The sequence below is a fragment of the Equus caballus genome, chromosome 15 (genome assembly GCF_041296265.1).
Source record: "Equus caballus isolate H_3958 breed thoroughbred chromosome 15, TB-T2T, whole genome shotgun sequence".
NCBI lineage: Eukaryota > Metazoa > Chordata > Mammalia > Perissodactyla > Equidae > Equus > Equus caballus.
This window is the reverse complement of record NC_091698.1, coordinates 49,150,303-49,167,296: the sequence shown is the minus strand read 5'-3', so window position 1 is coordinate 49,167,296 and position 16,994 is coordinate 49,150,303. Positions and strand designations below refer to the sequence as shown.

The 16,994-nt window shown below is 41.4% G+C and overlaps 1 protein-coding gene across 1 annotated transcript; it reads right to left on the bottom strand.

The window, feature by feature from the left end:
• Positions 1–5,284: 5,284 nt before the first annotated feature.
• On the bottom strand, positions 5,285–15,817 carry BMP10 (bone morphogenetic protein 10). The gene is made up of 2 exons (XM_001491616.5): positions 15,367–15,817; positions 5,285–10,809 (listed from the first exon to the last, which is right to left on the bottom strand). Exons 1-2 carry the CDS (start codon positions 15,698–15,700, stop codon positions 9,869–9,871), a joined length of 1,275 nt encoding a protein of 424 aa, XP_001491666.1. The 5' UTR covers positions 15,701–15,817; the 3' UTR covers positions 5,285–9,868.
• Between the last annotated feature and the right edge of the window lie 1,177 nt (positions 15,818–16,994).

Here is a 16,994-nt window from a genome sequence, read left to right as displayed (position 1 = left end):
TGGAGAGACAGCAAAGAGTGAGAAAAGAAAGAGACTCAAGGAGGCCCTGGACAAGTGCCACATGTGTGAGTGAGGAAGACTCCGAGAAGAAGCAGCCCCAGCCACCATTTTATTGTTATTGTTTCAAGCACTGTTTGTTATGGCTTGTTACACAGTGATAGATAACAGGAACACCATCCAATAAGACCACCTAAAGATGTGATGGGACATAAGTGCAAAAGAACCTGGGATGGATTCCAGGTACCCTGGGCATTGCAGGAGGAGTAGGCAACCAGCTTTCCGGTCACAGGAACTACAGATTGAGAGGCAATTGCAAAACTGGAGTTTTTCTAGGAACTTCCAAGAGAAAGTGAGACTTTAAACTTCTTCCAGGCCCAGTGTGAAACTGGCTTATGATGGCCCTAGTCAGGAAAAACACTTTCATATTCCCTCCACCTCTTCTCCTTCTGCTTGCTTTTTTATTAAGCTAGGTCAAACATTACTTTGCTGACCACACATTTTATTTAATTTAATTAATTTATTTATTTCCTTTTTCTCCCCAAAGCCCCCCAGTACATAGTTGTATACTCTTCGTTGTGGGTCCTTCTAGTTGTGGCATGTGGGACGCTGCCTGAGCGTGGTTTGATGAGCAGTGCCATGTCTGCACCCAGGATTCGAACCAACGAAACACCGGGCCGCCTGCAGTGGAGCTCGAGAACTTAACCACTCAGCCACGGGGCCAGCCCCAACCACACATTTTAGTAATTTTGAGATGAACCATTTCTAAGTGTGATGCGCAGAACCAAGAAGCCACAAAAGAAAAGACTGACAGATTTGACTAAATAAAAATGCAAGACTTTTGAACAGCAAAATACAATATTTCTGAAAGGTTAAAAGATAAGCAACAAATGGGAAAACTATTGAGAGCATATAACAAAGGATTAATTACACATAGTATAAAGAGTTCCAACAAATCAGAAGGATATGAACAATGGGTAAAAGAAGGGGAAAGTCTATTGATAGAATAAGAAGAATTAGTCAAGAAATATGTGAAAATGTATTCAAACTCACCCAATCAAGTAAATAAATTTAAATTTACTTAGTTAAATTTATTGTAGTTGGCATCTGTGTTAGTTTCCTAAGGTTTGTTGTAACAAAGTACAACAAACTGAGTGGCTCTGCCAAGCCATGCTGTGGTGGTGCCCCACATAAAATAGAGGAAGACTGGCACAGATGTTAGCTCAGGGCCAGTCTTCCTCAAGCAAAAAGAGGAGGATTGGCAACAGATGTTAGCTCAGGGCCGGTCTTCCTCACACACACACACACACACACACACTCACACACAAAGCAATAGTATAGATGCAGCACTCCCGTATAGAGCTGACGGACTATAATTTGGTGGAACATTTTGGAGAGTAACTTGCTAGTATCTCTCGGACTGATATATTCTAAATGCACATATCTTTTTCTCAAGCTATTTCACTTTCATGAATATAACAAAATCTAAAATAGGCAAAGTCAACATGAAAAAAGAGGACCTTTGAAGGTAAGATTTCCAGGGAAATGGGGAGGATGATGTGTTAGACATTGCCACTGTTTTTAGTATTAGCAGGTGTCGTGCTCGAGTGGGTTTCAACCTCAAATCTCGTTGCTGTTCTTCAACGATGAACCCTGCTAGGCTTGATCTGTAGTCCTCTGAATAGCCAGCCCTTTGGGAATGGAGGAGATAACTACTTCGTTTTCCTCTGGCTCTTTCCACTCATGTAGCCTTGTGAGCAATATCTGACCAAGGCTGCCAGATTTAGCCAATAAAAACACACAATACTCAATTAAATATGATTTTCATATAAACGGCAAACATGTTTTTAGTGTATGTCCCAGGCAATATCTGAGATATACTGAACAAATTATTCATGTTTATTTTAGATTCAAATTTAACTGGACATCCTGTATTTTATCTGGCAACCTGATACCTGTCCCCAAGCTGCGCGACGCAGGTGACCCTGGCCCCTGGGACCTAGGATGCTGTGATGTGACTCTACTGTGTATACGTCATTCAGGCATATTCTCAATGATCCTTTCACAGAGGTTAAAAAAAGCAAAAAAACCCCAAACAAACAAAGAACAAAACATGTGACAGTGCAGTAAAAGATGTAACAGGAGCTGGTCTCGTGTAAATATTATGTTAATTAAAACAGATGGGTCTGGAGCATAAACAAAATAGCTGCTGGGGGCTGGTTTTTGTTCTGGCCGTGTTTCTTAATATGGTGACTCAGTTCCCATCCAGTTAACACTCTTTCCTTATCAAACATTGAACTGGGGAATAAGGAAGTTTAAATTACCACTGATTGGAAATCCGTTTTCCAAATACTTGAAACAGATGGTTTATTGCCTGAAAAGCATGCTTCTTTTCAGGGAATGGAGCGTTGAGCTTGGCTATTTTAGGAAAATGTTTTGCTGCGCTTCACGTATTGACATCAGGTTTGCACGTTGATGAACAGTTAGTTTCCCCTCGGCTCTCTTCCTTCCGTTGCATTTGCCTGCTGGGTAAAGGCCTCAATCTTAATGCTGCCTGCTCGTTTCTTAGACATTGTATTGGGTGAAAGCCTAGTTACTCCTCCCATCCAACTTCTCACAGCTTCAGAAAAAGAGCAACAGCCATGCAGAAGCTTTTTAAAAATGAATGTGATTTGAGAGTGTACATTTGATAAAGTTGGACATTCTACCAGCTGAACAGCAGAGATCTTAACAAAAAGATGATATCCTTTCGGCTCATTTTTTAAGGGATCTAGTATCCAATCTAGGATCACACATTGCATTTAGTTATCATGTCTTTTTAGTTTTTTATTTTTTTTGGCATTTTCTCCCCAAATCCTCCCAGTACATAGTGGTACATTTTAGTTGTGGGTCCTTCTAGCTGTGGCACGTGGGACACCACCTCAACATGGCCTGATGAGCGGTACCATGTGCGCACCCAGGATCCAAACCAGCGAAACCCTGGGTCGCGGAAGTGGAGCGCGCGAATGTAACCACTCGGCCACGGGGCCAGCCCCTTTTTAGTCTCTTTTAACCTATATCAGTTCTTCAACCTTTCTTTGCCTTTCACAGATGTTTGTGAAGAGTACGGTCTAGTTATTTTGTAGATTGTTCCTCAAATGGGTTCATCTGATATTTCCTCATTATTGAGTAGGTTATGCGATGCGTTTTAGGCAGGAGTACTAATAACAGCTTAGAACTGGATTTTCTAACACCATCCTCATGCTGTTCAAGAAACTTAGCCCTTGAGTCCTGCGAGTGGAAATTTTCTGTTGAATATTGATTTGACAATAGTGCTTTACGCCTCCCACCAAAGAATTTCAATTTGAACTCAGAGGCATGAATTTTGTATAAGATTCTCATAACCATATTTAAGAGTGAAGATGGATTGAGGTGTCCATGCGTTTCTGGGTTTTCCTCTTGGGACGAGATGAGCACTTTGGATATGTGCTAATGGTCCGAGGAAGGCTAAGGGAGGGCAGGAACTGGTTCTTGTAAACTGACAGTTCAGGAGAGTGAGAAGGAGATAATCGCATAATCCATTTATAACCACCCAAGTTAACAAGCTCTCACCTTCTCCAAATAGGCCCCTTATTTACAAATAGTCACTTCCGTACCAAAGTGGGCTCTCATCCGTGTGACCAGTCACACACAGCCAGTCTCATGGCATTATTATGCCTCAGTACCACAAAAATCAATTCCCATTAGGAGCACTATTAGAAGCTGTAACATATTATTAAATATATAATCTGAGCTTTGAAAATAATGTTTTCTCTTACTTCGTAAACATACTACCCTCCAAAACCACTTGTAGCCATGTCTGCCCAATGCGATCCTAGACTGTATCAGTAGACAAGAAATTTCTAGAACAACCATGGCTGGTCCTGTACTGCCACGCTCAGGTCAGACCACAGGTGGAGAATGGGTCCAGGCACCACACTGTGAGAGACATCCATAAAAGGAATTATTTACAGAAGAGAATGAATAGGTTGCTCAAGAATTCAAAATCAAGTCATAAGCGTGGCTTTTCAGGCCTTTTCAGTCCAGGCCTGGCCTGAGTCCCATCTTCGGTTCTCAGCTTCCTTTCTTCCTTGACTAGACAGAACTCTCGGCTTGCCCTTATCATTTCTCCTGATACCGAGGGACAAGGGCTGTGCTCCCTGCTGATGCACTTGCCAGATTTAGCTTGCCAGCCAGGACATCAGAGGATTTTCCTCAAAAGGGGTGCAGGATGATTGTCTGATGGAAGAAATTTTAGTCCACATGGGGCTGTCTCTATGCTCTTCAAATCCCACATTATGCCGTAAGAATGAACTTCCTTCCAGAACACGTGGCAGGGTCTGTCTGTCCACCAGGCCGCCCACTCAGGGTGTACGTGTAGTCCAGGTGCAGCCCTTCCATCTGTTTCCCTCTGGCCGAGGGGGCTCACTGTGTCTGGCCAAGTGTTCAGACACACACTATTTTGCAGGAAATGGGGAACAGTGGATCCAGAAGGACAGGAGAGCCACTTGCCAATGGAGAGGCTGTCACGAAGATGGATTCAACATGTCTGTGCAGCCTCAAGAGTGAACTGGGAAGTTACGGGGCCACCAGGAGAGACTATAGTTCTGTATAAGGAGAACTCTCTAACAACTTTCTGCTTACCGTTGTCTCTCCTACAGAGACTTGTGTGCGTAATGACCTAAACTGACTGTTAAACTGAATACAACTGAGGCAGAGCCCTCTAAAACTGTAACAGGTGCCCTTAAGAAGGCAGCACACTCCCTTCTCTTTACCAATATTTGCAGAAAAGATGAAAAGTACTTTGGTGGGCTGCTGGAGGGGGTGGGGTACACTCAACAATTTTTAAAAGTCTCTTCTATGCCTGAGATTCTATGAGGTGCAATAATCAAATTTCAGTGAAATTTAACCTGAATAGTTTCCCCAAAGTAATTGCTGTTTAATATGCCTCATTCTAAATTCAAAGAAGAAATTCTTCTCAGTTATTGAGGTGGATGAGCCAATTTCATTTCCTAAGTATGTCTCTGCATTCATGGGATTTACAGAAAGTTGTGTGGAATGAGAGAACCACGTAACAACAGAATCTCACTCTCTGGTGAGCCCACTTAGATGCTAAAACCAACTTCTTGTTTCTTCAGGCCAGGTTCCACTTACAGAGCAGGAAGTTCGATTCCATCTGGATAGACTGTGAAACAGAAAAGTAAAAACAAAAAAAGCAGAGGGGGAGTGCAAAAAAGATTTCATCTCAAGGACAAATACTCACAAATAATTATCGTCAAAATAATTTTTCCATTTTATTTAACAAGATGACTTTGAATGTACACATTTGGCTTATGAACACAGTGTAAAATATTTATTTCCATCTTCCTTTTAGTTTAGGAGTTACTACATAAATTTGGACAGAGATAATGAACAGGTTTTACATAAGAAAAGGAACGTGCTTCAGCTGATTTGGTGTGACCGTGGTGTTGGCTGATTTCCCGTATTTGTGGAAGTTCGTTAGGTGGGCGTGAACTCGTCCACCTCCCCACTGCCATCAGGGCAGACACTCACAAAACTAGTGCTCGTGTGTGATAGAAGCGTGCTGATCACAACAAACGGTCATTCCTTGAAGACGTTATTAACTTACGGACAAATTTCCACACCTAGAAACACTCTCATGCTACCATTGTACAACATTATCTACTTTCCTTCCATTTAATATGTGAAATCAAATATTCTTGTTGGGGCAAGAAAGTGCACAGAGTCACGGTAGTGTTCCTTTTTCACCTGAAATACAAAGGGCTAAGTATGACCCATGGTGACTCTGTGGAAAGATCCACAGTCCTTAAAAATGGCAACACCCCCTCCATGTTGCAGACAAACTATAAATGGTTTTGCCACAACACTGCTGGGCTTTATGGGCTGTTGAGAAGTCCAGGAAGAAGTAATATGTAAAATTCTTTTCTATGAAAATATGTTTTACTTGAAGAATATAGATTCCAAAGAACACCTAAACAATTACCAATAGTTCTGGGAATAGTATTGACCGTTAATTTCCCAGGCCAAGAGTTATACACAGGGAAAGAATTAAGCACTTTGAGGCTGACTCTTTTGGGAATCATTAAATTAATATTTTTTACATTTATAGAGTAACTGGTCCAATTACAAACCAATTTGTCCAACCGGATGTCCGAATTGATGGGTCAATGAAGGCAATGGATACAGTCAGAGGGGAAGCACCTTGTCTGGGAAATGAAAAGCCCCAATTAAATACTGCCTCCTCTCACTGAGCAGCAATGAGAGTCCCTCATAGGCTGACAATATTTGCCTCTCAGGGAAAAATGACAATGTCAGCTCATGGAACAACAGGACAATTTATTGGTTAAATATTTTCTGCAACGTCTACACTTCAGTTAAAACTATACTATTCAGTTAAAACTATACTATTTACAAATCAGTAAATATGCCAAGGGGCTCACAGCATGCCTACAAGACAAAATATACAAAGTTATGGCAAGCTTCTCGCAAGGCTCCTTAAAATAACAGGAAATTTTGAATCAAAAAGAGAGATGAAAATATAGGCTATATATCATAAAGGAGCCATACTCTGGGAAAGGCACTCTCTGAAAAGCATAGAAGACTACTTTATCCAAGAGGGAATCACAAACATAAAAATAAAATATTTGGTATTCTACACTATATTACAAAAATAAATATATCCATCAATAAATAGTAGGAAGCCTAGAAATTCTTACATGGATATTTTGGTTATTGGCTGCCGAAGTCCCTCTGCTACAATTTTTCTTGAGAGTCGACTTCAATGATGATAATTCTGACGTAAAAATGTAAAAAAGACTGGTATGGGACGTCGCCAAGGTCTAGGAGCAGAGAAGACATTAGCGAACTCTGCTTTCCTAGGGATCTGACAATTTCACGGCTTCGTGTTCATGCAACGATGTAGAAGAGACGCATGCATCCTGGAAGAGGCCTGAGGAGAGCTAGGAGGACTCCTCTATTTAGAGTTTATGTTTTTTCATCTTCTGATGAGAAGAAAGCAGAAAAAACTCAACTAACAACATTTGAATAACAAATATGTGGCTTTCTGCACTTTCTTTCCATAGGGAAGAAGAAAATCACAGAAATGCATGTTTGTGTCTGGACTGTGGGAAAGGAGAAACATCTGGGATATGCAGGCTAATCGCCGACAGCCTGGATTTTCACATCTCTTTAACCGAAGAGTGATTCTAAGTGCTCGCAATGAGGTTTTTCCAGGAACCTGGCAGAGTCAGCAGAGGGAAGGCAGAAAGCAGGGCCTGGCACACTTCAGTGTTCTAATATCAGTGTGCTAATAGCAGCGGGGTGCCAGAGCTGGCATGCGTGGCTCCTGAGAGCTGACTGTTAAGTTTTCAGGAATTTTGCAAGCCAGTTGACATCACGCTGGTAGCTTGAAATAAGCCATGGTGGGAGTAGTTAACACCATTGAAATTCACAAATCAGGGCTTATTCCCTCCCAGGATTGCTGGTTGTTAAGCATTTACCAGCTTACCACTGTCTTATATATTTTAGACATAAAGAAAATTTTGCTTGATTTTTATTAACCAGGACTATCCTGTTCAGTTGAGGTTTTACTGTATGTCAATTACAGTGTCCTTTAGAAAGGATAAAAAGTACCATAGAGTATATGAATATACAGAGTGCACTGTGGGTGTAAAGGATGCACCACATCCCGCTGTGGGCTCTGAGTGTGGCTATCCAAAGCCAGTTACACAGACACACACATATACACACACACACACACATACATGCATACCATTTTATATGGAGACTATTTCATAAATGAATGATTCTGAGCTGCATGGCCATCTCAAATTATCAATCACTGTATACTCACTGAGGGTCAAAATACCACTTTTCTTGGGCAATGATTTCCCCAGGATCCACCCTCTGGATGCTAGTGGACAGCAGATATGCAGAACTGAGGTCCACATTGGGCAAAATGTCCTTCAAAATAGCTTCCCTTGCCTCTATTTTCTAGTGTAATATGAATGTATAACTCCAAGAAGTTTGTGAAAGGGAGACAGATGGTTTCCCACAGTTAAAAAAAATGCAAGCGTTCTTAAGGAAGCATTCAACAGGGTGAGTGGGAAACAGTGTACTAGAAGCCACATTCCTGACTCTAGTGTGAACCATCCGTGTTGTCTGCCTGGAGGTGTCAGAACAGCTTGAGAACTGCTCTGCTCTGGTTCTTCCTGCACCAAGTATATGATCCCACGTGCGGGGGAGGATCCTAAGACCAAAGCCAGAGTCTCAGAGTCCTTCCAACTGGCCAAGTGCTGGCAGACCCACCAGACCATTCCGGTAAAGAACACATCCCAGTCCCTTTGTCCTGGCCAGTTCCGAAGTGGGAAGACTACCGAATGGGAAGAGTGGGAAGGCTACAGGGTTTCTACCATGGGGCAAACCTGATTTCAAAATACAGGCTTAGTTTTTGAGTTATTTGTTCAAGTGTCTATTTATTGACTCGTTTATTTAGATGTATCTGTTTAGACTCTGATTTTCTTTTTCTTATATTTAAGTATTCTTCATGAACAAGACATTTCACAAAGGATATTATTAAAATAAATCAAATTAAATATCAAGGGGAAACCTAGAAATTAGAGCTAACTCCATTCATCCTGAGGAGAAATGCTTTCAGATGTCCCCTTCCAGCCCACAGCGGGGGCAATGAAGGCCAGCGAAGACAGAGGACAAAGGAATGGGAGAAAGATATGAGGCAAAGAAGAAAGAGGGGAGGAAAAAGGCGGGAAAAAAGCAAAAGCAGAGGTGCAGAGGCAAGGGAGAAATATTAAGATTTGAAGAAAAATATTAAGAAGCAGAGTCCAACAAACAGATCCTTTCTGGATTTTCCTCCTCTGAGTCACTGATAATTTTATTTAGTCCAAACGATTTAATTCTCCTGTTAAAACTGCTTCTAATTTTACAAACACATCCTAGAATAGGATCTATATCTTTTCCCCCTCCTCCCCGTGAGGCCCCTTCCACCTCCTCTCCCTCTACAGCAATAAAGGCCAACATTCACGGCTTTGCTTTAATTATCTCAGGAACAGATGTCATCCTGAAGTGCCCTGTCTTTCTTTCTTGGCCAGGCGCTGCCCTCTAGAGTTCACTGTGCCCTGTGGGCTCCTTCTTTGCTATTGTACCTTAAGGCCACTCCGTCTTGAAGCCATTTGGTTTCTGCATCAAATAACTCCTCCTCTCAAACATGCAGTCTCCTTTACTAGGCTGTGCTGCTCTCAGCAATGGCAGAAACTCAACTGACAAAAGCGACACCTATATTTCCAATAGCATTTAGGAAATGGAGTACTTCCTAGGAAGGTTAAATTCCTGGTGCAAATTATCTTGACATAAATCCTACTCAGAGAAGAGGTGACTGAGAACATACCATTGACTTTTAATATATACACATGGGGTTGAGTCATGCACATGTGTGAGTCTAATCTACCTCTATAGAACCAAAAGATTTTTATAAGTTTATCTATGTACACATATACATACACAAATATCTATCTTTCGACGCTGTATTTCTGCTTAGGGGTTGTTGTTTTCAAATTGACATAGAGGACAAGTAGTGTGGGTTTGCCACTTGCTGTTAGAGATGGTATTGCCGGGAAATGGCAAGTCTGAAGAAAAACAGATTGGAAGGGTCTAGACTGCATAGTAAAAATGCATTTCCTACAACAAACTGACCTGTCAAATTCCCTAAGGTAGCAAGACTCTATGATCTGTACATAATCTTATTAAATAATCTTATTAAATAGGAACACAAAATATACACATTTACAGTTATTAAATAAGCCACAGGACTCCTCTTCTATCTACAGCCACATTCAGAGACGGCCATGCCTTCATATTTAAACTTGTAGGTGACGACACCTTTGTCTAAATAGAGGATGGAGATGGGCTCTAGCTTGGTGGGCACACAGCAGGCTTTGGAAGCCTTCTGGGAATTCTTGAGATGGACCAAGGCCTGGATAATTGCATGCTTTGTGGGTGTGAGATGCTCTGCCAGGGGGTAGTTGCAAACACCACGGCATTCGTAGGCTTCGTATCCAGGCGGAGCAATGATCCAAGAGTCCCAGCCAATCTCCTTGAAGTCGATGTAGAGTGGGGTCCTCTTGCAGTAGTTTCCTTTGGCATTTCTTCTGATGCGGGCAGTGGAGTCATAAATGATGTTTGACCTCATCTGCAGCAATGCCTCTTCCCCAGGTCCACTGGAAAAACCCTCCAGGCCCAGGTTGTCCAACTCCAGAAGTTGCTCATGGGCGATCATTTCAGTCAGTTCCTCCTTCCCCTCCTTCTCACTGCTTTGGTCATCAGAAAACACGACAAGCAAAGGGTCATGCTTATTCTCGGCACTGGTGTCTATTTCTAGTTGTCCTCTGCCAGCGTCCTCAGCTTCATCCTGTCTGCTCTCGATGTGGACCTCCAGCTGGTGGGTGGATAAGCCTGACTTTTGCCAATGTCTGATGGCATTGGTAACATCAAAAGTCTCCCACTCACTGTTGGTTCCATAGATCTCCCCTGACACCAAGACCAGCATGGTCCTTTCACCCTCATTGTCCCCTTTGCTCTCTAGTACTTCATAAATGGTAATTTTCCGGTCTACTCCATCATATATTATGCGATCTCTTTGCACCAGCGTGTACAACCTGAGTTCAGCCATGATGACCTCTTCGTGGTGAGGGATGGACACATTGAAGAAGAGAGGGTATTTTCGGAGCCCATTAAAACTGGCTGGTTGGGAAAACAGATCTGCAAAAAAGACAAAAATCATATTTGCAGTATGTTGCAGTGAAAAACAGATGCTTATTTATGTAGTAAGAGGGATTGTCCACGCAGGAAGCTTGATACAGAGAGAAGGAGGGGAGATCAACAAAAACAAACACAATGTTAGCATTCTTTGACACAGAAAATACTGAAAGGTCAATGGTAGAATGCTAAACTCAGTTAAGCTGCCAAGACTAAAATGAAAATGGCTGCCTAATGAATGGGAGAAAACTCTCCCAGCATTTCACAGCTTTTCATATTTGTATTTGTAATGGGTGGAGATCCCCACATAGTTAGCTGGGCACTGGTCTTCCTAAAAGAATTCCATCTAGACCAAAGGTTGGTAAACTACAGCTCATAAGCCAAATCAGCCTGCCACCTGTTTGGGAGAATAAAGTGTTATTGGAAATCAACCTCTCCCATCCATTTCTGTATTGTCCGTGGCTACTGCTGCACTGCAGTGGTAGAGTTAAATAGTCACAACAGAGAACAATGGCCCACAAAACCTAAATTATTTACTATCTGTCTGGCCCTTTACAGAAAAAGTTTGCTGACCCCTACTCTAGATACCAAAGCCTGACAAGGTCAACAAAATAGCTATAAACCAGGGGGCACAGCAGTTGAATTCTGGGTAACTGGTCCTTGACAAGAAGGAATGGGAAAAAATGAACGTTGGGGATAGACTGGTTGCCTTAGTCTTGTATCCTTTGCACCTGGCATGGAGTTAAGCACGTATGAATCACTCAGAATGTTTATGGAATACGTTTTCAAAGATCCTTTGGTCTTAGAAGCATACCTCCAAATATCATCATGCTGACTTCCTACCTGAGAATTTTACAGGACTCCAAAGTTCTTGTACACTTGCCTCAGGTAATACATGTTTACAAGGAATCCCTGAAGGCATTTGTCATCAATCAAAGGGTTCCATGACACCAAAGATGCAAAGGACTGCCAATTGGAGGATTCTCTATCATCTTTGGCAGCATTTTCCCAACTGCATATCCAGTTCATGATTTCAGTGGGGTCCCTGTTCTAGATTGTATCTTTAATATTTTTCTTTAATTTGATCTGATTACTTTTACACATATTATCTCTTTGGAGACTTATCCTAAACAACAAGCATTCATGAAATGAGGGCTTTGAGGTGATAGTTACATGGAGTTTTTTCTAATAAACATTAATACAAATATATAATGATTGCACATGATTCACAGCTTCCTCTAGGTACCACCTAAAGTCGTTTCATACCCTGCCAGTGGGAAACACTGGTCCATGGAAGGAATTTAAACTCTCTAGCTTGGCTCTCAAAATCAGCTATAACCATTTCTTAACCTCTTGATCCAGTCATAGCTCCCATTCATTCTCTACAGTGCATGAAACATTGCAACTGATCAATCGATATTTGTTGAAAGATTAAATAAATTGTAAACCCTTCTATTTAAAGTAGACTGATATCAGGGGCCAGCCCCGTGCCAAGTGGTTAAGTTTGCACACTCTGCTTCGGTGGTCCAGGGTTCACTGGTTCAGATCCTGGGCGCAGACCTGCACACTGCTCCTCAAGCCATGCTGTGGAGGTGTCCCACATGGAAGAACTAGAATGACTTATAATTAGGATATACAACTATGTGCTGGAGCTTTGGGAAGAAAAAAAAAACCCAGAAGATTGGCAACAGATGTTAGCTCAGGGCCAATCTTCCTCACCAAAAAGCCTACCTTAAAATATGTATATATACATACACATACACATATATATAAAGTAAATAAATAAAGTAGACTGATATCTTCACCACTTGCCAAAACATTCCTTTGCTTTATTGTGTATTGCACCTTTGGATATGTTCTTCTGACCCTTGGAAAACCTTCTCCCCTCACCTCCACCTCCGTAGCTGTGACCCCTCCCTCTCTCACCACCCTGTCTGGAAGTTCACTTCTTTCTGGGTCACTTGAGTATTTACTCTCTGTATCTCTCCTTTGACCTTTGCCATTTACATCCTCGTATTTCAATTGTCTCTTTATGAATGGGTCTTCCCAACTAGATTGTCATCATGCTGGCAGGTACCACAGCTTAAACTCGCTTCTATATCTCCGATATACCAAGATGCCTTATATAGAAGTGGCACTTTGAAAATATTGATTAGTTGATGATTCTGGGCACCAGACCAAATTGATGTATGGGCATGACAAACGTCCTTAATACATCAAGTAACTTGGGAGTTGTCTCTCCTTATGAGAATGAAAGAGACTTGACTCCCCTTGGGCAGAGTGGACAGGGAACATGAGAAGACCAAAAATAGAGGAATAGACTGGTTGCTCCATCCATGAGAAAAGCACAGAGTAAAAGTTTACTGTAGTGGGAGGAAGGGATTAAAAAGGAACACAAGGAAACTTTTGGTCTGGCGAATATGTTCACTATCTTGATTGTGGTGATGGTTTCAATGGATGTTTACATATGTCAAAACCTATCAAATTATATACCAAATATGTACAATTTATTGTATGTCAATTATACTTTAATAAAGCAGTTAAAAAATAAGTTCACTGTGCATGTGCAAATATAGTAAGTAATAGATGGAGGGGTTGCATTTCGGGCAAGAGAACTAATGTTTGTTGAGCAAATTTCATGTGCCACGTGCTTTGCAAATATTGTTTTACTTAGTTCTTACAATGACCCTATAATGCAGGTATTGCTGGTCTGTTCATTTTATAGCAGAAGAAATCGAGCCTTGATGCAGAGAACTGACTTCCCCAAGATGACAAGGTGAGGTCAGAGAAGTGGTAGGAATTGAAGTCACGCTTTTCCCACCTTGAAGGCGGCACTTGTTTTCCCCTGATTATTTAGATTTGGAGGAGGGATTTTTTGGTCTTTGTCTCTTAGGGAGCTGCAAGAAGCAGACCCAAAGAGTCAAAAGAGAAACAGTAACAGCCAACAGGGTGAGCCCAGCGCAGCAGTCATGTCCTCAGGGCTGTGCATTTCCACCCACAGACTGGCAGAGGTGTGGATAGCTGGGTTGTCCGCCAAGAGATTTGCTCCTGCCCTCGCTGGTCTCCAGTAATAACAAGCTCTTAAACTCCACTTCCTGACCTGGATCATCCAAATTCTCCATGGGAGAAGCAAGAATTGAAAAACTCCTATTTTCCCAGGGGATGTGAACATTTTTCCACCCACATCCTGAGCCAGGCACCTCAGGTTCAGTGCTCAGAAACATAAGGAAGAGTTCCCACGGAGGAGGCTATTTATTTTCACTTCTGACTCACCTCCAAAAGGAATCTGTAATTTCAGCTTGACATTTCCAATTTGTTACCAAATGTTTGGCGGTCACCTAATCTTAAAGGCAAATGGTATCTCCAGGACTGAGCAATACGCACTCGACATTTCCTCCAACGCCTAGAGTTTAAGGAATTCATTTGTAATAACTAGCGTTTGCTCAGCACTTCATAGCAAATGGAATGCTTTCGTACTTATAACCTCTTTGAAATCGCTCTTTTGACTTATGTAGGTATATTAGCCCCAATTTACAGAGGAGGAAATTGAGGTTCAGAGAAATTAAGCTAATTATCCACAACTACCAAGTCAACCCTGTTTCAAAATTCCAAATCCTGAGCTATTTCTTCACCACCACCTTTCTGCTTTCAAGAACATTGGTCAACATCAGTCTAAACCCCCTTTTTACCTGGTTAATGACTGTAAAAGCATAATTGGTAAATAGTAAAGAATTAGCTTCTTTGGACTCACAGCTTTTACCATAGATATTAGGAAAAAAATTTTTTGCCCACTAGCATCATATTAAACAAAGGATTAATTAGCTGATCATTAGATTTAGTTACTGAATAAAGATCTAGAAATACCTGGGGGGAGAAAACACACTTTTTCCACTGATACTTAGAGCTTGTGCATCACTCTTCATAAAGACACAGAAATAAGCTGGATCATTAACTGGGCCATGCACACTTCCTGGAAACTATAAACAGTGCTTCAAGGATATACATGTCACATCAAACACAGCAAAACTTTAGGAAGAATCTCTAAAATACGTTTCCATTCTATTTGAACGTTTCTTAAACAAGGTCACAAAATTAAAACTCATCCAAAGTTTGAGCAAAACTCAAATCGCAACTTCCTGTTTTTTGCCTATTTTCATTCTAAGTAGAAATTGACAAATTTTGTAGTCAATTAAAAGCCAAATGGAAACTGAGGCCTATCTGGAAAATGACAAACAAAGGTATAATAGTAGACCAATATTAATTTTTTTTATTACTTGCTGTCTAAATTAAAATTTTTTAAAGCCCAATTGTGATGCCAAAGTGGTAGACACTTTATGACTTTGGATTAAAAGATATTCTTTAAAATACCTTTTAATACCATTTGGGAAATGACCATAAAAGTGGCATAGACCAAAATGCACATCGTTTTATGTTTCTGTGTTCACACACCCTTATATAGATATATTCACCTTTATCTACATTATTCCCATGAAGTGTAAATTTACTTGTCACTTCTTGAAAAAATCGAAGCCAAATTTCATCAATAAAGTATAAATTTACCTTCATTCTTGAAACTCCTAATGATGTTGGCAGACGGCATGGAGGTCCGATCGGTTGCAAATTTGTTGTAGAGTTCCAACATGTACTCTGGCGGGTCAACCTTGGCTGAATCCTGCATAGGGATGTCAGACAGGTTCAATGTCTTGAGAAATTCATTTTTCATGCTCTGCAGCAATGTGTTGAAGTCAACACCATCTTGCTCTGAGAAGACATCATCGAACAGGGGCATATCTTCTTCCAGAGGCGACCGCTCCAGGCTCATGATGGGGCTGCCAGAAACCAAGTGAGCCACCAGGCAGAAGAGAGCGCACAGCTCTAAGGCCAGAGAACCCATGACTCTGCTGGAGCCCCCAGGCCAGCCCAGGAAGGTTTAGCTCTCCTGGGCTCTAAGTGGCAGTTTTATCTTGTGGAGCGTAAATGTCTCGTGTCACTGGAGACAAGTTTGGAAACTCTTCCCCTCTCTCTCCCTCCCCCTACCATTCTTCCTCTCCCCCCAAAAGTCAGGTTGCAGTAATTGGATAACAAAATCCGCCATAGGGGCCTAGCCTTTCTTATCTCTCTAGTGTAAACTTGTGCACCAGATTTTGTTTCTATCTTGCTATCCCTTTTTCTTTTAATGAGCATTTTGTAAACATTTCCACATTCTGACACTGGCTGAGAGATAGGATAATTTTCTCCTTGCAAAGGCTCTGCTTCTCTTCCTTTCAATTCACTTCCTTTTGGCAGGAATGCCTAAATTCTGCTTTTATGTGGTTCAGTTTCACACATGCGTATAATAGATATTAAGAATCAACACAATACGCATCGATGGTGATACGTATGAGTGATGGGGCATCCATCCTCACATAAACATTTCTGAAGAAAGACCAAATATCCAACATCTCCAAGTTGAGTGAATAGATGTAAATGAATTTATATAAATTTTTAGAAGCTTGCATTTCTAGAAAGAGGAAAGTATAAACGACATGGTCAATAGCCTTTTGGGGACAGATTTGATCTGGCTAATATGGCTTTTGAAAAATATGGAGAGTTCTTAATTATAATAGCAACTAAAATTTATTAAGTGTTTTCCTATAAACACCCACTTAGACATATGTAAGTGCTTTATACATATCACCGAACGTGCTCCCTATAACAGCCCGATTATTATCCCTGTTGCATATTTGGGTCACTAAGTTTCAATAACTTGCCAGAGGTCACAAAACTACAAAGTGATAGAGCCAGGATTTGAACCCAGGCAGTCTGACTCTTCGAAAAAAGAAAACAATCAGGCTTCTTAACCCATGTCCCCCTAGACTGTGGCTCAGCCAGTGATGCTGAAAGGCTGACTAAGCCCAAGGGTCCAGAGTCAGGTGGCAGGCAGCAATTCACAGGTGGATGTGGAGCTCAGATCCTTCACCTGTGCAATGAATTATTAAGATGACCAAAATCTCTACCAAATGCATCTTTATGTCTAAGTCAAACTGATCAACAAGTGGCTCCAGTAAAGCTTGGCAAACAACACTATTAGGCAATGAAAAATGCCAAATGCCTTGGTCTGAAAAACAATGGTGGCATTGATTGTGCGTCCGGTTTAGGAAAGACAAATCAAGTTTGTCTCACCCTCCAACCCCAGTTAGTGGCGGTAG